The 22,597-nt window shown below is 43.4% G+C and overlaps 1 protein-coding gene across 1 annotated transcript; it reads right to left on the reverse strand.

Annotated features, from left to right (window-relative positions):
- Positions 1–6,873: 6,873 nt before the first annotated feature.
- LOC139207393 (POU domain, class 3, transcription factor 4-like) lies at positions 6,874–7,962 on the reverse strand. Its single transcript, XM_070837100.1, has one exon. The coding sequence runs from the start codon at positions 7,960–7,962 to the stop codon at positions 6,874–6,876; it is 1,089 nt and encodes a 362-aa protein (XP_070693201.1).
- Between the last annotated feature and the right edge of the window lie 14,635 nt (positions 7,963–22,597).

Genomic DNA, 22,597 nt, shown 5'->3' on the forward strand with positions numbered 1-22,597 from the left:
TGTCTTTGTCCCCCTGGCAAATGTAGGCCCAATAATCTCATGGTTTCTGTCAGCTGGCTTTGTAGCTGCTAAATGCTGCACTATGTTCACCATCTAGTGGCTAACCTTGTACCCCACTCGGTGCCGAGCAGGCAGCATACAGACGGTATTTCAGAGGCCTTTCAGTAAAAACAGCTGCCTGCTGTCACTTTAAAATAAGGTTGATGAGAGCTTTAAAGAGTGAACCCAAACATTAAAGCTGCAGACTCTAAAACCAAAACAGTTTGTTAAAAGATAGTAAAATGCTTCACAAAGTTGGGTGATAATTCTCTAAGAGTTTGTCACCAAGAATGGGCACTTTCACATTGCATGTAGGCAATTTGATCCATTGTTACAAAAAAATATAAATGAGTGCAGCTTTAACCCCAAATTAGCGAAAAGATTGAAAGGCTGGTGAGAAAGTCTGTTTTTAGAATTTATGTGAACAGACTAAAATGATGACCACATCCCAAGCACCTATTTCCCTTTGTGTTCCTCCACAGTAAACAGAAATGAGATGCAAAGCACCTTAGCTGCCGCTAGGTGGTAACACTGTCCAGTCCATGGGAAGTTATATGGCTGTTGAACACACAGCGTCCCTCAGCGGGTCTGTGTCCTACCCTTATGTAAATGATCACTCTCGCCTGCTTCCATTTTGTCTGTCCAACCCCCCGCTCCCCTGAGAGTATGAGCTCCCCTAAGCAGTGGTGTGTAAAGAGAATTGTGTCTGTGTGTGTCAGAGCTGTCATGACCAGACAGCACAGGATGGAGATCTAGGCAGCAAAGCAGATGGATTGAGGCATGAGGACTGCTCCCATCAATGCACACACACACACACACACACACACACACTGGCCTATAGACCAGCTGTTGTCCTTTTTCTGCAACTGTCTGAGCTGACTCCATGTCCATCTTCTCTCTCTCTCTCTCTGCCGGATTAGGTGCATTTTCTCATCAGCCTGGGAGCTGAGAGGTAAACAGTGGGGCTAATTGTTTTGACATACTGCTCTTTGTTTTGGCCTCCTGGTGCTAATCAACCACTTGGCTAATAAGTCTGCCTGGCAAGGAAAACACTACTGTGTTTAGGCTGAGAGGAAGTAAAAAAAAAGGGACAGGTGCTGCAGTCATAGTTGCAGTCCACATTTGCTCGTCATCCAGAGTTCCCACAGTGCTGCTGTGGCTGGGTAGCGCCCCGCTCAGGTGTGAATCTATTTATCCTCATTAACGAGCGTCTCCCCACAGTCACCCAATTAACACGCTGCTCCTAATGAAGCCATTAGCTGTCAGATGAGGTAGAGGCAGTGCTTGTCATCGGTCCACTGTGTGTTCATATGTGTGTGTGTGTGTGTGTATGTGTGTGTATCCACTCTTGCTGCTAATAAAAGCACGAGAATTAATGGAGTGAGCGTGTGTGATAATGAGTTAATGTGGAACAAGCAGGACGAGCAGTGATCAGCCCTCTGTCTCAAATGAAGATATCAGACACAGTGATTTACTCTCTCAGCCCCATAAACAGGCCTTTCTCTTCTCACATATATCACTTATTCGTGTGTGTGTGTGTGTGTGTGTGTGTGTGTGTGTGTGTGTGTGATGCTGGCAGGGTAAGTGGGGTGGTGAAAGCTCCTTTCTAAACACAGAGCGTGCCACTTGGCTCTGTAGTTTTTGAAATAAGACCTCTTAACTGCAGGTGTGCAGCCACGTGCGACCATTTAGCGCCACATCAAAGTTTGCAGGAGTGTCGGCCTCAAAATAACAAACTGTACGTGTCACTCAGGGCTCCTGTGCTCCTTAATGGAGCTATCATATGGCACAACCTTAATACGCTTTTAATTGTCAAAGTAATTGCAAAGACATGGATGCCACAGCCTCAACTGAGAGGAACAATGAGATCACAGAGGCAGCTGTTCTACTGACACCATTTCTACAATTAATTGTCAGTGACTGAACATAAAAATTAGAGCTACCAGGTTTCTGAGAGCTCGCAGTGATCAATGGGGGTGAGAAACCATTTTTTTATTTAACCAGCAGCAACACAGAACTTCTTTAATATCTAGTTTCATGATGATTCCTATGGATTTTCACGTTGGGATCACCTTGGCTGGATGTGCTGTATATCTTACACCCCCGCCCCCCCTACAAACTGCAGCTGAGACCGCCCCGCCCTCCCAGATCTGAGGATGTGAAATTGATTTTACGTTATATGATTAATGATATTGCAGGTTCTTGCGTCTTTAGTCTTCTTTTACTTCTACACTCCGTCCCAGTCCACTCCGCTTCCCTCTCTCTGCTCTCTGCTACAGTTTCGATTCTGTCCTCTCGCTCACTGTCATTACCAACAGAGGTCCTCTGCCCTCCAGTGATCACTCATCAGCTTTGGGCAAATTCACTGGTGAAGTCATGTCGGTGTCCAGCGGTCGCGTGGCTGCTTGTGTTTTCAATTATGAGCACAAATGCACCAAAAATGTGATGGATCAGTGTGTGAATGCCCCCTGCAACAAGTGGGGAAAGCATTGCCAAAAAATGTGTTTATACAATTCAAATTCCCCCAAAAAAGTCAAAGTCATTCCAAAGCAAAGTAAAGTCTGGCTGCACCAGACACCGAGTGTCAATACAGGAAGGTTTAGCTCTCAGCACTGAGCCAGAAGACTAGTCTGGTACTGCTCTGGAGTCGGGATGTACTTTTCAATGGTTTATCATCTGTTAACCGGACGTCTTGTCTGCATCTACTGAATGTGTTGGCAACAGCAAAGCCCTGTGTGCCTGATCCTCTTCTGTGATTTTACTATACTACTACTTAAGCATATTGACTTCTAGAAGTATTGGAACTTTGGATTCTAAAAATAGCCATTTTTATAAGGGAGTTTGGTTTCCACAGAATATCTTGTTAGGAATTATATTTTCCTAAAGGTAACACAGCTCAGTGATGAAATGCTACTGTAATAGATTACATGATTTGTCTTCAGCATTATGAGCTATAATCCAAAATAATAGAAAATATTTTCTTCACTTTTAGTTGTTCATATATTAAATACAAGTTTATATTATTATTTTGAGTTATTTTTATTGTCCTTTCTGTATGTCATGCATGTTATACTGCACATTTCCTCTAATCTCTGCTTTTCTTTTGAATTACTGGATTTTTACATGTTTAAGGGCTAAAGAGTATTCAAGCTAAACAAGAAAACTAAAGTCCTTGGCTGGTAGACATGCAGTATGCAGCTGATCGTGGAGGTCACGGAGCTCTGTTCTCACAAGCCAAAAAAAGGTTGGAAGCACCGCTTTAAGACACAGAGAAGTTATAACACAACAGAACAACCAGTATGAAGACAGATCAGACCTGTAGTCGCCTGACAGACGAGGTGTGAAAACACATTTATGACCTCACAATTACCTCATGGGTGGAGGGAGACAAACAAAGGTAGCGATGTTCAGTCGATGATTTGCGACACTCAAAGGAAAGGATGAGACAGTGTTGTCCCACAGCCATGCGGCCGACCAGCAGCCCACATTGATTACTCCCATGTATGAATCCTCTCATGTGGGTTGCTGTTTGCTTGCTGTCTGTGTTCTCCATACACCATCTAGACTGCAACCCTCTGCCCCCCCTCCCAACTGAAGAGATATGTGATGTCGAATGTCCTCTCTCTGACCTCCAGCCATGCCAGTTTTACTGCAAACATTACATCAGTGCCTCATACTTTTTTAATGCTTTCTCAGAAAGTGTCTGCTGCTCTGCTTTTAAGTTACTGTTCCCTCATCCTGCTGTGTTTTATTTTACTTTTTTGACCTTCAGAGATGTATTTTTTCTTAAAAACCCCGGGGGGAAAAAATAACACTATTAATAAAAGCTTTGGAAAACAATTTATTTAGAAGAATTTGGTGACCACTTTTTTTCTCTTCTTTTTTGTACACTTTTGACTTCTTAACTTTCAACCAAAGTCTTTGAAACAGGATACAGAGTGAATTCAAAGAGAACAGAAGGTTTCAGATGAGATGCAATTATGAAAAAGGTGTGAGTCAGACTCCCATTATCCCCTGCCAGTAAACAAACCGCTCATCCTCCAAACTGCTAATACACAAGTCACTACCTCTGCTTCTCCATTGTTGCCGACCCGCCTGATGATCAGTCCGCTCTTACTCGGGATCTGATTCAGAGGCTCAATTATCTGCTGGTGCACAGCCGAGTCATCTGACCTCAGGCATGTTAGGAAAATAATTACCTCAAGTTCATCATTTTATACCTCTGAAATGTGCTTTCATCTCGCACCTGTTATATTTTTCAAACTGTCCTTCACACATTTCCCCTAGTCAGTCATTTTTCCACTGGTGAATTATTTACGTGGAGGTGTCAGTTACTCTTTAAAGGCTTTTCAGCATCTCCACGCTGGAGCAGTGGCTGAAGGTGGAAGAAGCTCAAGGATACTGCAGTGCTGCTCTGGACCTTGGCTTGCTTTTGCTTGTTTGCTCGGCTGCTGGCTCCTCTTCCACCCAGGGCCAGTACCCCCACCCCCCCACCCACCCCACACACACACACACACACACACACACACACCTCCCAGAAATCAGGGATTATTTCAAACTAAAATAGATGGATGGAATCAATCAGGCATGGTTTTACTTTTCTCTTCTTCTACATAACCGCCCCCTTTCACCTCCACCCTCACACCCTTTTCTCTCTCTCTCTCCCTCTCTGTCTCCCCCACCCCCCTCTCAGAGCTGCAGACTGAGGAGATGCATAAATTCAGAGGCATTAGTATTCCAGTCAGGCTCTCCATTTCAAGGCAAGGCCTAGCACCCTTCCGCCTCTCCTCCTCTCCTCTCCTCTCCTCTCTCCCCTCCGTCACTCTCCCTCTCCAGCTCTATTTTTGAATCATTTAAACAGCCCTGCATCTATAGGCCGACTTATTTCCAAACCATCCTCAAATTATTTTTAAGGCATTGTGATTTCTTTTTTCCTTTTTAGGAATATAACTCTATTTTGCCCTTGCATGGCCAATTATACGCAGCTGTAGTCTTTGAAATGAGATTCATCTGCTTCTGATTGTGTGTGTCTAAGTGTGTGTGTGTGTGTCTAAGTGTGTGTGTTTGTGTGTGTGCGTGTCATTGTGTTTTGCTGTCAGGCCCAGCGGCCCAGGCGATAAATCACGCATGTCTGATTGAGGAGGGCAGAGGGCCCGGACAATAACATTTCAGTGGAACTGCTGGAGAAAGCGTCTCAGTTTGCTGTGATCCGTAAAGCCTGCAGACCTGCAGCCAAGGTCCTGCTGAACCACTGGATGTTTTACAGCTGTCAGTGAGGTGAAAAAGTTGGGAAAAGTTGCCTTTTGACATGACATTGAAGCCAAGTGAAGGTTATGCTGCTTAAGCACAGCTGTACTGTTGTGTATAAATATATATATATATATATATATATATATATGGAGCATTAAATTCTCATCAGCATAATTACAAATAGTCAGAATTTAAATTCAACCCATTTAAAAAATATATAAAAATGAATAAGGAATACTGAATAAAGAAAATGAATCATACATGTTAATTATTGCTTTGACTAGTATAATAATCATAATAATAATAATAATAATAACAATAATTTTGTATGATTTTACACCTACTTCTGAATATTAAATACTCATTCATCAGAAGTTCAATTCTGTTTTAGACAGTGAACAGTTGTAGCAAGAAATTGTTTATTACAACATACATAGTTTATTTCAAAACATAATACAAGCTTTATACTGAAAATAAATAATTACTTGAGTTGTCATCGAAATTTGGAATAAAACCGCCGAAACAGTTCAATCTTACTGAAAATATTGTTGTTGTTTTTTTGTTTTTTTTTTAATTATTTTACATTGCTAATTAAGTGCATGAATAACTAAGAGCATTTGTTTAAATTAATGACTTCAAAAGGGTAATATATAAAACTGTACAATATTCAAAAAAATACTTAAGAAATAAACCAATAACAGGAGTATTTAAGATTATAAAATTTTGATACTGAACGTACAATAAAATTATAGGCAGGTGTATAGCGTCGTCAACCCCTCTTTCTATTCTCGGCTCTGTTTCAGAGTCCACACAGTTTATATGGTCGAAGATGATTGAAATCAAATGCATGGATTTATAAATAGGCTAGCTGTAACTGTGTGTGGCTTCATAAGCTACAGGCCATAAGGGAGGGATTCAATAAAAAAAACCCTCCAAGTGCTATTATGTTGGTAGCAATACCTCTACGACTGGAATGAGGGCCTATATTTGCATATGCAAAAATAATTACAGATCTGCTACGAGTATGTTACAAAATAATGACTGTAAATATGGTGAGAACTAAAGCATGGTATAAGCCCGAGGGAAGCGTGGGGTGGACTGTAAAATGGCCTCTGGTGCTGCAACAAATCAATTACGAACAGTGATATTATTCTTATTATTTGTTTCCCTCCGCTGATCGCACAACAGAAGCAAAGTGAGAGAAGCCCGAACAAATGAGAAGAAACACATCAGTCCCATCTTATCATTATTATCGAGCTGATGAGAAGTGGTGACACGAACCAAAGGCGCTGGCAGGTTATTAGGCACATTTTGTATTTATATCCGTGATGTAGAAAATAATTTGGCGGGCTCCAAAGGTGATCTGAAATGTGACGTTTGATATGCCGCTGTAGAATAATGCCCTCATGACAGTCAGAAAATGACGAAGGCTGAGCAGGTATCTCTGTTATTGTTATTGTCGTGTTTCAGTGCTGGAGGCATCTGGAGGAGTCTGTACCGGGACGGGCGCGGGGGCCGGGAGGTGCCACCGCGCGCCCCTGCGCTCTAGAGTCTGCACCGGGGGGATTCCTCCCGGTGCTTCGGTCAGAGATCGTGGCACGAGGAGGCGTCTCCCGCGCTCCCGCTGTGAGAATAGGGTCCCTCGTGCGGCGGCGGCTCTCCAGGCGGCGTCATGCGCTTCTCCTTCTGCCTCCGGTTGCAGAACCACACGCGCACCACCTCCTTCTCCAGCTGCAGCGAGTCCGCCAGCGAGGTGATCTCCTGCGCGGAGGGTTTGGGACACTTGAGAAAGTGCGTCTCCAGAACCCCCTTGACGCTGACCTCGATGGACGTCCGCTTCTTCCTCTTCCTCCCCTGAGCTGCTATCTTGTCTATACTGCTAGAGCTGCCTGTGGTCGAGTCTGCCTCCTCCAGCCACTTGTTCAGCAGCGGCTTTAGTTTGCACATGTTTTTAAAGCTCAGCTGCAGAGCCTCGAACCTGCAGATGGTGGTTTGGGAAAAGACGTTACCGTACAGCGTGCCCAGAGCCAAACCCACGTCCGCCTGCGTAAAGCCCAGCTTGATCCTCCGCTGTTTGAACTGCTTGGCAAAGTGCTCCAGCTCGTCCGAAGTCGGCGTCTCCTCGTCGGAGTGGTCGTGGCAGTGGTGCCCGCCGAGGTCGCTGTGCTCGGGGCTGAGTGTGTCCCTGAGGCCCGGGTGCATGCCTTGGCCCTGCGGGTTGGGAGGGGGTGTGAGGCCACCGTGGTCCAGCATGCCGTTGACAGTGAAGCCCGTCTGGGAGTAGATGTTGATCTGCTGCCCGCTGGTGATGGAGGAGTTGTGGGACACCGGAGTTCCCCAGGCTCCCGGGTGGTTTCCATGGTTGTTGTGATGAGGGGAGTGATGCGCTACGTGCGGGGAGCGGTGATGGATGATACCAAGCTGCAAGTCCTCTCGGCCTGGTTTTACGTCCTGCTGCTCCATGGAGGCCGACCAGGGGCTGCCCTCCGACAGGCTGCTCGCCCACTGGTGCCCGAGGGGGTGTCCGTTGCTCTGGACGCTCTGCAAGTAGTCGCTCTGGAGGAGTTTCTGGTGTCCTCTGTAGGGGCTAGCAGGCTGCATGGCCTGGCTGTCCGGGTGGATCATGGGACTGGAGCTGAGCAGGGTGTAGGGGCTGGAGGCAGCTGTGGCCATGCTGGCTGCTGAACCCCACTAGTGCTACTGAAGCGAGGGAGCAGCTCAGCCTCTGACATCTCCCTCTCTCTGGAGCCTCGGCAGCAGCCTGGCGCTGACTGACAGCCTGCACCACCACTCACAGACCGACTGCGACGCAGTGACGACGCGTGTCGACCAATGACGGCGCAGACACCGGAACCCTCCTCCTCTGGAAGCGGAGCAGCGGACGGCAAAGGGTTACAGGCTGTCGAACCGGAAGTGAGTCGGAATGCTGGTCCAGTGGGTCTGGCTGTGGAGCGATGTGCGCGTGGAGCGCAGTTCCTGTTTATTAATTAAAGTTTCCAACTGATTTACGCACGAGTTTATTGCTGCTCCTGTCACCCTTGAACGCGTGCGAAGGAGGAGATTAAAGCGCAATGGCATTTGTTAGACGTGCCAGCACTTAATTTAGAAGGATATAATCAAACCAAGAGCAGCTCTCACTGCTAATTATTAACTTTTAGAGAATACTTCCTCAGATGTTTATGGCTTCTCAAGCTAGTGTTTACGCAAAAGTGCTTTACGCACTTTACGCACAGGACGTTTACTATCCAAACCCAGTTTGGCCAGACAAGAATAACGAATGTCATGGGCCTATAAATACAATTGAATATTTAAAACGAGGTTTAAATAAGGTGTTCAAAATGTAACGTTTCAATGACAGCCAACCCTTTGCTGCCACACATGGACTCGTGAGTTCATCGGACATATTTACGACCTAAAATGTCATCATTATTAAGGGAAGTAAACGTGTCCTCACGCACTACACGCTCATACTTCCAGTCTTTAAGAATCTCATCAGGTCCTCTCAGAGATGAAAAAGGTCTATCTGCATATCTGAGAGCCAACGTAGCTGCGTAATTATATTTGCCATTAGAAGACTGCGTCCCAGTCTCCTTATTGGTTTGAAATTCCATTAAATATATTGCTCGAGCTCCCAGGTTAAGCTTGATTTAAATTTGCATACATTTTCATACATTTAGGAGAAATAAAAGAAGGCTGCAGCCACCAGAAAGTCATTAAAGAGCGCTGAGCCGAGGAGTCGCTTGTGGAGACAGAGACGGAGAGGGGGGAGGCCGGAGCAGGTGAGCTGACCGCGGGCTGGGTGCGTGGACTGGGCCGCTGGAGGGTGGACTGGGCCTCGGTGAGCGGAGGAATGACACAGAGAGGCGGAGAGGGAAGGGCGACGGCTGAAACCGTCTCTAGCTGCGTGTTGTTGTAGCCCACAGGCCTGTAGATGAAGATGGGGAATCATTCAACACAAGTATTCCGTTTGTTTGCTGCTGTGTTCTTTCTCTAATACCAGTGCCTGTGAAATCTTCATGAAATGCACTCTTTGGGGTTTTTCATTCTAAGTGACTGAGTGTCTGATGTGAATGGCTGGTCTAGTGTCCTGGATTGCCTCGTTTGAGTCGTTGTGGGATGAAATTAAGCAGAATTGTATGCAAAAAAAACCCTCTCTAATTCCTAGCATGGTGGCAGTTGTGGTATTTCAGCACGATTCCTGCATTTTCTTGCACCAAAGCCAATTGATTCCGGAGCATGAGCCCTCATGCATGTAAAGAAAAATGCTAAAAAAAAATTTTGCTTTAAATGTGAGCTTTTACATCCGATATTAACAAAGTTTAAGGTTTTAAAACTGGCTGAACTGGCGCAGAGTCGGTAAAAAGAAAAAAAAAAAAAAAGCCTCTACAGCTTAAATAATTTTTTTTTTTGTCTCATTACAAAAATAAAAGTGTGCATTTCTGGGAGTGTAAAGCAGACAGGAGAGGGACTTGGAGAGGGGGTTGTATTGCTCTCGATAGTCTAAGTTTCTAAGTGTAACAGATGCTTCTCTAGAAACGCTCCTTGTGCTGATTCCTTTTATTCACATCAACATTTTTCTGCCGTCGAGCGCGTTTCCATAGCGAGGCGAATAAAAGGCAAATCCCCGCTCCGCGCCTCCAATAAAGAGCCCATTCACAGATAACCCGAGCCAGCCCTGCTACACTTACAGCATGCAGCACTGCAGCCTCTCCCCACCGAGGAGCACATTACTGCTAAATAACACAAACTAATGACTCATAATTTCTTTCATTTTTTTTTTGTCTTTGTAAAATACCAGTTTAATGCTTGTTTGTTTGGCTGCTTGTTGGCGTTTATTTGACGACTTGGTGTAAATCTTTTGGTGCTTTGCTTCAGGCAGTGGAGTAAATAAAAAGATCTGTTAACTGTAAATTCCAGTATGTGGTTTTTTAAAAAAGAGTCTATTGTCAGAAATAGATATTTATTGATGCCTTCGCTACAGGCTGTCTGTCTCACTGTGGGCCTTTAACTTCACTTTTAAACTGAGGAAGATTTAGTCCCAAAAGTAATTATGCTGTTAGATTCATTGTTTTTTCGATTTCTTCTTCTTTCTTTTTTTAAAAAAAAAAAAAAGCTGAACTGAATTTGTTTACTTCCTGGCTACAGGCTTGCAGCCTACTGTTCTGGGCATTTACAAAACAGGAAGGTTTGTGCTCATTACATTTGAGGAGTGTTGCATTTAGGTGGTGCTCTTGTTACCAGATCATCACGTTTTCACAGGACAAAAATATAGAATTTTCCTATGGAGGTCTGGTGTGTCTGTCTTTCTCGGTGTTTGTCATTTTTCTATCTTCTATCTTCATATGATAATTCAGTAGTTGTAGTAGTAATACTATGCTGCCGTTGTTGTTTCTGTGAGCCTGTGTTATTTCTTTCTTAAAAACAGCAAAAATGTTAATGGAGTTCGTTTTGGCGTAACAGTCTAAATGTGCCCAGAATAATAGAGTGTTTGGGATTTTTTTTTTTTTTTTTGGATTCTGTTTCATTAGACTTTGTTTCCTTTGCCTAAATGCTCTCCTGTCCAGCTCAGTGCAGCAGGCTGCAGCCCGTAGATAAATCAGCTTTAGTCTGCTATTGAGACAGCCTTGGGCCTCAGGGCGGGACCTGTCACTTGGTGTCATGACCTTTGAAAACTTTCCCCACGAAGCCCAAATCTCTGCTCCTATGGCCTCAAGTTAAAGAACGAAATAAAACGCATCAATCTGTCTTTGCTCTAATTAGTCAAGGACACGCATTCATTTCGGGTCTGTTTTGAGATCTGTTCAAAAGAGGAAAACTGGCCTTTCTTTTCCAATTAACATCCCAAATCCACTTTTTAACTTTTGGTTAGATTTTTTTTTTTTTTTTTTGTTGGCAGAAGTGGAGATCCTGTCTTAATCCAGAGTCTTCGTGTCATCTCACAGTTTAAACGCGGTTGTTTTCTGGTCCATGACCCGCACCTCACAGCCTCCCAGACTGAAAAAAAAATCGATATTCCCATTAACCCGTGACGTCGCCAATAAAGGACAGTGACACCGTGTTTAAACAAGACGGCCCTTCAAAAACAAACCCGAAACTAATCTCCCGTCGTGTCGGTGACAAGCAGTTTGTTTTCATCACCAACTTGAAACAAAAACGTGTGTTTGAGCTGCGTTTCTGGAGGAGAAGTGCAGTCTGTCCTACATGGTCATCTGTCACTCATGAAAACCTCACATCTGCCTCTGTGAGTGTGTGTGTGTGGGTGTGTGTGTGTGTGTGTGTGTGTGTGTGTGTGTGTGTGTGTCCAGCAGGGGCGAGGAGGAGGAAATACATTGGACACACCAATGAATGTATAGCAAGCTAAAAATCATCCCATGAGAGCACACATGTGTAAATGTACATTCATAATGCATGAGGCCCAGTGCGTTTGTTTGGTCTGCTGTGCGAGACACCATGGCTCACGGTAATATCTGTGTGTGTGTGTGTGGGTGTGTGTGTGTGTGTGTGTGACTGTGTGTGTGTGTGTGTGTGAAGGTGTTTTCGGGATAGGAGGGTTTTTGCTTTTCAACAAGTCTACAGTAGTGACTTTTAAAAAGAGTGTTTTGCCTCTGAGTGTCCTGTTTCTCTTTAGGACTTGTTTAAAATGTTCAAAGTTTTCACTAAATTCAGCAGGAAAAACTTCACTCATGACATTTATTTCGTAGACATTTGCATTGAATAAATGCAGAATCACAGCATCCAAAGCCTGCGATTAAAGCAGCACAGATTCAGGGGATTCTTCTTATGCTGCCGAACAGCTTTGTTGTGATGTAATTCTATTTTTCTAACGATATGCGATCTTTATTTCTAATTATGGATTTTCCCCACTTCTAATCACCGCCGAAGAGAAGCAATTAATACGAGATAACAGCTGAAGAAAGCTCTGCCGACTCCGATGATCACATGGTCATTTTTTTTTAAATTCAAGAATAAAACAGGATGAAAACACACCTGAACTCGGTTGAAAAACAAGTCTCACGTTGAATTGGGATGACATCGAAGGTTGTGCGCCGGCAGTGCTCAAAAATGACATTAAGATCATGTCGTTTTGAAGGTGACACCACAGTCAGGTAATGACTTAACCAAAATAAATAATGATATTTCCAAAAAAATACATTAGACAGATATCTTACAAATTAATTTGAACATGATATATGGAAATATAGATGCGCTCTGTTGTCAATACACTGACCGTAATGATAATATTCTGACAGTGAAGATAAACTGCAGACACCCTGGATTTTTTTTTTCTTTTTCTTTTATCAGATAAAGTTGTTTTGAATTTCGAAGTTCCTTCAAAATTCATTTCATTTCCTGGAACGACTGAACGACACCAAGTGCAACGCGAAGCTTCAATTAAATGTCTCCGGCCTGGATATTAGTATTCCAACTATGATGCAAATCCCAGCGTAAAATTATTTTTGGCTTCTAGTTAATTAGAAAATGAATTCAGTCAAAACAACACATGGGCCTGAGGTCAGAGAGTCTTTCAGCCCCTGAAAATGTCTTGGAGAACAAACACTCACTCGCACAAAAGCAATTGTAGCAATATTATTTTTTATTATCTGCAAGAATTTGAAACACCTGAGCAAAATTGAAACTGTTTGTCCCCCTTGCCTTCCCTCAAACAAAGGGAATGTTTGTTAGAGAGATTATTCACCGCTTGTGTGTGTGTGTGTGTGTGTGTGTGTGTGTGTGTGTGTATGTGTGTGTGTGTGTGTTACAGGTGCTGTTTGCAGAAGAGGCTAGTATATTGTCCCTGGGTCAGTGAATGAGCCAAGGTTGGTAAAAATCTACATAACATTACCATCTGTTAAACTTCAAACTGCTCACACATGCACGAACACACACACACACACACACACACACACAGTATCCTATAAACAGAGAGCAGTGAAGAAGAGTAGAGAGTCTATAGAAATGTAATGTATGCTCTTCAGCCCCTCTCCAGCTCCTCTTCCACATCCTCCTTTTTCTTCTCCTCTTCTGTGCTGAGAGCGGAGGAGGACTCGGGGTTGAGGCCTCTGCCAGCACCAACGAGGAAGAGAGAGGACTCGGGGGGCAGAGGGAGGACAGACTTGTTGTGAAAACTTCTGTGCAACAAACCTCTCAGTCTTTTCTCTCAGAAAAATCAAACGCTGAATGAAGAACCCGGGTGAATTTCATGTGGAATATCAGCGAGCTCCCTGCCACAGCTAAATAACCAACCAACATACTTTCCCCTGTGGCCTACAAACCAATCCACCCACCCACACACACACACATACACACACACACACACACACACAGTCCCATATATGCACACACATACACAGGTCCCTCTGAAGGAGCAGGCGGAGCCGGCAGTTGCACATCTGCATTTCAAACAGACTCTCTCTGGGATTCATTATTAATTAGCCTGCTGAGCCCTGGAGGACTGGTGATGCTGCCGTCACACACACGCACACGCACGCACACACACACACACGCACACACACACACACACACACACACACACACACACACACACACACACACACCTCGTGACCCCTTTGCCCCCTCTGCTCTACAGTTAGAGAGTCCTCACCAGAATACTGAGGCGTACAGGAGCTCTCCTCCCTCCAATCACATCCCTCCCCCTGATTTCCCGGCTTAATGTTTGGTAAAGGATGATGAATTACAGGAGTAGATGGTTTTATTAAGCAGAGTGCAGTGTGGCTGTGTTTAAAACACCACATTCAATGGAGTTGTTTTAGCCCAGCATAGCGCTAAATGACATGTGTGAGCAGATGAGAGAAGCCTGAGGAGCTGCGCTGGTTCTTATATCACATCAATAAACATTACAAAACTCCTCTCTGCCTTTGTTTGCTTTATTCTTTGCTATTTGTGGGAAACAGAATTGTTGTGTTTTGCCTCTAATTTAAGTATGTGCGTGCGTGCGTGTGTGTGTGTGTGTGTTTCTGTTTGTGCAGCTCTGTGCATTAACCTCCACCAGCAGTAGATAGAGGCAGATCAGAAAGACACACAGCAATTATGCATGAGGAATGTCTCCAGGGTCCAGAGAGAGAGAGGGAGATAGAGAGAGACATCAAACACAGTGCAGTGAGAACCCTCTGTCCACAACACACATCCCACCGCTGCGCAAAGTTGGGGCTGTGCAGTTTACAAAAATAAACACGTTAGGAAGAAACCAACGCGCTGCTGCGGGTTTCAGCCTATTGTGCGCCTCTGCTGTTGCCCACGGTTTCATTAGTATGCAGGGAGCTAAAATCTGAAGCGGAGATCATTAAAGAGCATCAGATCGTGTGGGAATTTCTGACACATTTGTGACGGGATGATGTGCTGACTGCAAATATTTGAACGCAGAATGTTAAATCTTTAAGGTCTTTGAGGTTGGTAATTTTTTTTTAAAATGGTGGTTGATAGGAGAGAATATACTCTGTTCTCCTGCAACATGTGGCTCCATCCATCCACCATTATGGATAAGATGATATGAACATGGCCACTGGGGCCATAGGTGGGCAGTCTGTGATCGCTCACCACACATCAACACCTCACCGATTGGCTCGCTCAAGGCTATAACCCAGACTCCGATAGGGCAAGAGGCTCTGGCAGTAATTTGGACATAATTGCATAATTGAGAGGAGTCCACCATCATCACCTTCTGCCTCTGAGGTCTTTGGTTTAGGCCGAGGCTGCTGCTCAGCTGTCACCTTCTATCTCTATTCAAACATGAGAGGAAAACGCTCTCACGCTGCTGCATCCCGGCGAGGACAGAGCCAGCAATCGCCCTCCACCGAGCACACACGCTTCCTGGTTTCGCTGAGAATTCTGGGTAGATTTGCAAGGGGAAGAGACCACTTCTCTGCAGCACAGCGCAGCCTTTGTTGGGCTTGTAACGAAGAATCTGGGGCAATCGAAGAATCTGCACAAATGTTGTTACAAGTTCTCGCTCCGAAAGGGAATTCTCCTTCCCCTTTCGGAGCGTTCCCCTCGGCCCGCTCTTTCGTTCAAAGGAATGTACATATGATTTTTGGTTTCATACCAATTCCACCTGGAGTCTCAAAGGGAAGAATAACAAATATGGGAAACATTTAATCCAGAATAATATGTTTATCCAGAGACCTGTGGACTTGGGGAGGAATGGACCCCCTCTAATGTGGTCTGCTGCCAGTGTGTGTGTGTGTGTGTGTGTTGAGGCACATGTGTGTGTGTGTGTGTGTGTGTGGGTTGCTGTGTGTTTGGGTTGGACGTGCGAGACGGGTGAAGAGACCCTCCACCCCCTGGGTCCAGGAACTCTGGATGAGGAGGAAGAGAAGTCTAACACACTCTCAGATTTCTAAAGTGCGTTTGTGTGCGAGCTTTTGTGAGTGTGTGTGATACAGGATGTGACAAAAGCTGAGGAGCAAGTGAGTAGTTGGACAGAAGTGCAGTAAAAACTGGAAGCATCTCAGGGAAGAAAATATAAATTTAATCTGTCTAACCTCGCTCTGCATTTCTGTTAGTGGGGTTAAGTGTCGGGAAAATACTCAAAACTCAGACGCATTTGCACGACGAAAATTCTGCTTTATTACGGCCGGGGTTTACTTTGATAGATTTGTCATTTTGAAGTTACAGCTGGGATTTGAGAACCCGGCTACATTGCTACAATTGAAGTGAGACAGTGTGAGAAAAACGAGCGGTAAGAAGGTGGACATGCTAACAGTTTAGCGCCATTATGTGAACTACTTTTTCAAAAGTAAAACTGCAAGTGCAAAATGATGGTAATAATCCTTTGTTGCAATGGAAAACTGTTAAATGCGATGGAGGACTGACTCTTTGAGTAATGATTTTGTCCTTTGCCTTTGCTTTTCCCTCAAATAACCTTCCTGAACCCCTTTTACACAGACACCTTGTCAGGTCACTGTGGTGTTTAGTCACTTTTACGTAAAGGTCACATGATGGCAGTCTCACTATGTTGGATTGTAAGGTTTTACAATCTTCTCCATCCTGTTACACCTTTTTTAAGAGTGCTCGCACGTAAAATAATCTCATATACACAGAAGAAATAACTGTTTTAGGCTATATATATATACCTTTAAAATCTCATTGCAACACAAGGCAAGTAAGTTCAACTACAGTGATTAAGTCCACCAGTCCCAACCTATATTTTGGTTTTTCATTGAATATTCAGAGAATGAACCGGAGCTGTGTGAATATGACACCTGGGCCGTGTGTGTTGATTCATCCCAAACAGCCAAATGCACTGGAAGGTGTGTTTGTGTTTCTGATTCAGAAAGCCCAAGGTAACACAAAAATGTTCACTCAAAACATGTTAACCTTGCGCAGATGGATCAGATCTTTGCTTCTGCTAACGTCACCCTGGGCGAATTCGTGTCTTTTCATCGACCTCCACTGATGCCTCTAAAATTCACCTCGTGTTCTGGCTGAACAGACAGGCCTTATAAAACAGGCAGCAGACTTTTCTGTCAAATAAATCTGAACATTTTCTCAGTGGGTTCTCTTTGAGAAGAGGAGGTGTGTGTCCTTTGGGCTAATATCATTAATTAAGGCTTCAATGTCAAATTAAGTTTTAAAACCATCGCTGATGCACAAGCACAAGCATTGTGGCTATTATCGAACATTGTGTCACAACACTTTAGTGAGTAATGTTATCATAACCGATAGAGATGATGATTAAAACTACAGATATAAGACCCAAGCTATTGTAAAGTGGAAGTTTCCTTTAAAACAGGGCACTGCTTATGCATGTTAACTCTGTGAGTACAGTGTTATCATTGTACCACATAGGATACATGCAAGCAGCCAGTCCCTTAAACACACACACACACACACACACATAAAAATGTCACTACCTCCACTACTATCTCTACTACTACTACTACCAGTGCAGTATGCCAAAAGTGCTAAATCCTGCTCCCTTTTTCTTCTCTCTCTCGCTCTGACTCCCTCTTTTTCCCTCTGAAAGAAGGTCTTATTGTGGCGATGTCAGCTGTCTCAAGGGCATCCAGAACAAAGAAGCTTTTCACCCCTCTGCATATCCTCCTCTCATCCTTCGCTCCCTCACCTCTCGCTCTCATTTCTCTCGTTCTGAGTCCCGTATCGCGCAAACCTCTCATTTGTTTGCACCCCCCCCCTCCCCCTCTCTCCTCTTCTCACTTTTGTTGTTTTGGCATCCTCATGCAGGTGGGATATGTACAGAGGCTGGTGAGCACAGTTGCAGGAGCAAGTTGAAGTAAATGAAATGAGGATGGTAGCACTGGTGGAATATTAAAGAATAAATCCTTTTGGCAAGTTCCTTGGTGTGGACTTCACAGCATATTTGAGATTACTCCACTGCTGCTGCTGGTGTGTGTGTGTGTGTGTGTGTGATATACGTCCTGCATGTATCTGTCCCTGGAGTCTGGCGGCAGGAGGAGGGATGTATGAAGGCAGCAGCAGCTGGTGGAGATACACAATGTCAAGAGAGCTCAGAGAGACAGAGAGAGAGAGTAGAACAGAGGATGCCTCCTTGGCCGACTGTGAGGAAGGGGGACAGTGGAGCATAACAAACAGGATCCACCTTTCTGCTTGGCTAATTTTCCCCATTAAAACAGCCCAGCAGGAGCCTCAGCAGTCCACCAGCTGGAACAGAGGTTATTTTAGTGCCTGTCTTTCAGCGGGGTGTGTGTGTGCATTTGTGTGTGTGTCACTTGCATCTATTTTGGCGTGTGAGTCTGAGGTTTGGGGAAGCATAAAGATCTTCCATAGGAGCGGATTCAATTCACTGATATTAATTTCCTTCTCTCCAGTCATGCATAAACAAAGAAAATCTCCTCGGCTGTCTACAGTATGTGTTTCGCCCTGCTGCACGCCGCTATAATGTGCTCGGCGCTGATATTGATGTATGTGCCCATATTTGCCCAGTCATCTCTTTATGTGGCTAGCCCTCCTCTCCTCTGTCTCAGTCAGATCCTAAACTAATCCCCAACCCTGCTACTCTGACAAGAAAATCCCCTATTTTAATGCATGCACACACACACTCCGTCTTCCTCGCTCGCCCCCGGCCACACACCCCAGTCACACATTCGCACACACACTCCTTTTTTTTTTTTTTTATCCCTCTGTGTACCTGTACACAGCATCTCTAAGTCTTTTTACCTTTTCACAAAGCACGCAAGTTACCATTTGTGATATTTGGTATGATCTTCACAGTGTGGTAGCGTGTAATGAAATTTCTTCTTCGTCTTTCTGTTCGCACAACGATGAATTTTGGCAGCACACCGTCATTATGCTAGAGGCTGTCAGGAAATGTCAGCCGAAATCTGTTACAGTCCATTTACTGTAAGAAAACAGTCATCAGATAACAGACATTTGTGATTAAGGGGAAGACTTGTGCTTCCAAAACAAAGTAGCAGCAATGCTAACTCATTTCTCTAAAGAGTCTTAATGGTTGATGATGATTCATATTTGAAAGAGTTGGAACATATTTTGTAGCTGTGGAATGGATTTCGGAGCCAAAATAATCCAATAAAATGAACCGAATTTTCTTTTCCTCAAGCTAATGAGTTTTGTGGTTAATTATGTTTGGATGTTACATTATGTAATCTGTTGTCTGTGGTCACAAAGTGCGAGTGTACAAAAATGTCTTCTTTCAGCTTCAAACATTTGGAATAGTTTGTAACTTAACTGTGATCGTTAGTGTTCATAAGAGAAATACTTTTCTCTATTTTCAAGGTGTCTGTTTGTCCCTCTACTGTTAGGATATGTATTAAAATCACTATAATGCATGCAATTATTAAGAAATAGCTTAATATACATTGATATATGATCTAAATGTATCTTAACCATGACCGTATTGCATGAGTTTCACTGCAGTCAAAGCTGACGTGGCTGTCAGGCTGTTGCTACTCTGCTAGCTACATACGTTTAGCAGGACATTAGCTGGGTTTTTATTCTGCATGATGACTGGGTTTAACTAGTGGCCCAATTAGTAATGAGGGTTCGCAAACTGGACAAATGCAGATTCATCAAAATGGACATTTTTCATTTGTTTTTCATTTTTCATTTGACTTACCAAACCAGAGTCTGGTTACAATGGTTTGGTTTTTAGTTCTGTTTTGTGGCTATTGCATATACACTAGCTGCTTTCATGGTAATTATGAGGACAGTCTCACAGAAATATGTGAAATTGCCACAACCTCCGTGTTATGTGGGCGTGGCACATAATGTGTTCAAATATAATGCTGGCACCACGGAAACTGCCAATGGAAAGTCAATTAGGAAGGGTTTGAGTTATAATCAGAGCTTTGTGGAGAAACCTCTAAAATAACTAACACTAGGGAAATAAATAAGTAAGCAAGTAAGTAAATAAATAAATAAGCATGCTTTCCATGAGAGAGAGAGACTGCTCAGAGCGAATATGGTGCTCAGTGGTGGAAATGGTGGGGGACACACAGGAATGCCATTCCAAAAGAAATACTTAGAATGTATTCAGCGTTTTTTATACGGTAGATCACATATAGCTGTTTTCCCCCATGTCTAAAGCATGTTAATGAAACAAATTTAATTCATTACGCTTGAACGCACCACAAATCCAGGTATTGCCCATACACACAATGAGAAGGCTGATACTGCATGGTTGGCTGTATAGTCCCCAAAGTAGCGTTCCTGTGTCAGTGTTATCATGACTGGTGGCTACAGGTGTGCTGGAGGCTGTTCACAAACTGAAAGCTTCTTGCTGCAGCTTGCAAACTAAAGACAGAGCGTTTTGTTAGCAGATGTGTTGAAGAGCAGCAAACTGCTTGTGTTTTAGCTGCAGTGTGCAGGCTGTGAGGTAACAGCGAGCTAGTGGAGTGGTTGAGCGACAGTGAGTGAGCGGCGGTGTGGCTGCTGTCAGGGCACCAGTCAGTGCTGATTGGTGCAGAGCAGGATTAACCGTATGAACTGTGAATGTAGCTGTACACATACAATATGAGCTACTTGAAATTATGCAGTCCTTTGAGCACAGATGAGTTCCTGAATTTTGTGTATGCCAGAGACATTGTAATGGAGAGGATGTCTCAGAACCAGCTATGGCTCAAGCTCTAATATTATCTATTTTAATTTATTTTGTCGGTATTGAAATGTGCCCCACATTCCAAGGCTGCAGGAATCAGTAGCCAGTTAAGACTTTGTTCAAGCTGAGAGTGTGAAAAAGGGACATTTATATATTATGGTCAAACCTGTGAAAAACATTTTGGTATGAAACCCAAAATAAAAGGTTTCTTTTTTTTCACTCAGTGTTATTGTTGTTAGAGACTGAGCATGACGTTGATCCATTGCTCCATTTAGGAATTTGCACAACTCTCAAAATTCTCTAAAACGATTCCTTACTTGAAAATAAAGATGAGTGCTTGAAAAAAAATGACTTACATGCAAAAATATCATTAGTAATTACCTGAATTTTCCAGTGAGTTCCGTGATCTTCTAACCAGGTAGGCGTGGTGCCTAAACCTAACCAAACTGCAAACATTTTAAATTGTTAACCATTTGTTTGTTATTGTTACCATGATGACGAAGGTCCGGTCGGCCTGTTGCTCGTAGTCTCCAACAGTCATAAATGAAATATCATTCACAACAGGTGCTGGCACGTGATTTTAACACTACATGAAACCGTCACGTAAAGCAGAGTGAAGAAGTCATGGTCATTTCACATATTTCTGTGATATATATTGATGTGTGTTTTTATAAGTTAGATTCTGGTCTTGATCATGAACTGAGTCAGATTCTTACAGAAAATATGTATGAATGTATGTGGTGTGGCCTAGAAGAGTGTGTTCTCTCTGCTTTTTCTCTGAATAGAAAACTAACTACGTCCCCGGCAGATAAGGGGGACTGGAGGTTTAATTTATGTCCTTGTTGGCCTGTCAGGAGGTTTGCCAACTCCAGCCCATTTGTATTTCACACTGTTGTTTAAAGGCAATAAAACATTTTATTTGTAATTTCTGTATTTTATAGCATATTAACACTGATGATAAGCTATAACCCTGCTGAAAACCATACCATATTATTTATGTTTAGTTACACTAAATTCAGCCTCAATGACCAATTAATGCATAGTATAGTACATTGTGACAATAATGGCTAATATCAGATGAGACATATATCACACAAATATAACTTTTGATATTTTGTGAGCTAAACAAATGACAAAGGATGGATTTCAGCTCAGTTCAGTGAGCATGTGAAAGGACTGTCTGCATTTACCAGCCAGGAAAGATGAGGTGCGATTGACCTTGGCGTGTGTGCGAACACAAATGCAACACATGCGCACACACCATGCGGGGAAACTGACAAATGGCAGTTCAGCAGCTCAGTTAGATGGTAAATGTGTGTTTAAACAATACAGAGTGACGCTTACACACGCAACACTTAGTGGCCGGTTGGTGATATAAGATTGATTTGGTTCACTCTCTCACTCTTTGAAACACACACACACACACGGGGACGCACACACATGGCGGAATATGAGTGATGTGATTCAGGACACCTCTCGGCAGCCACTCTGCTTTCCATCCTAACGCCTGAGCAGAATACTAATCACTGGATCACATTACAGAGAGAGAGAGAGAGAGAGAGAGGGATGGTTGCAGCTATAGGAGGAGAAGAAGCAGCATGGAATAGTATGGATTATATCAGATAACAGAAATACAAAGGTGGGCTTTGCAGGCCATGGTGTGTTTTTTTTTTTTTTTTTTTTACCTCTACACCTTCCCGTGAGCAGCATGCAAATACTGTGGGTTAGTGATGAAAAAGTAATGTTGCGGGCAGGTGAGAGCAAAGCTAAGCAGCAGGGTTGGAAACATGTTGGAAACAGAGATGAGATCAGAGACACAAAAGAAGCTCTGTCCACCTGTGTGAAAGTCATCTAAAGCAGGCAGCCGCTACAGACATGATCGTTCCCTGCAAAACTGCACTTAAGATAAATATTAAAAAATGACTGTCCTGCCTTTATTTGAGTACTTTCATTTTATGCTACATCTTAACATATTAGTGGAAAATATTGTACCCCTTACTTCACTACACTTATCTAACATCTATAGTTGGAAGATTAATATCTTACAAAACACATAACCATCCTATAAAACACAATGTTATGGATTAAAATACTCAGCAGTGTGTAAAACGGTTCAAATTACCTCCAACTACGCCAGATTTACATTAAAATACAGGTTAATGCATCAGCAATAGTAATCCAACATTGTAATAGATAATAAAACAACATTCTGCTGCATAGTAATTAACTGTTTAGTTAGAAAATTTAAAGCTGCAC

This window comes from Pempheris klunzingeri, chromosome 9, assembly GCF_042242105.1.
Source record: "Pempheris klunzingeri isolate RE-2024b chromosome 9, fPemKlu1.hap1, whole genome shotgun sequence".
In the NCBI taxonomy this organism is placed as follows: domain Eukaryota; kingdom Metazoa; phylum Chordata; class Actinopteri; order Acropomatiformes; family Pempheridae; genus Pempheris; species Pempheris klunzingeri.

Excerpts from the sequence above, each read along its gene's own strand:
- LOC139207393 (XM_070837100.1), bottom strand. The coding sequence starts at position 7,962 with ATGGCCACAGCTGCCTCCAGCCCCTACACCCTGCTCAGCTCCAGTCCC.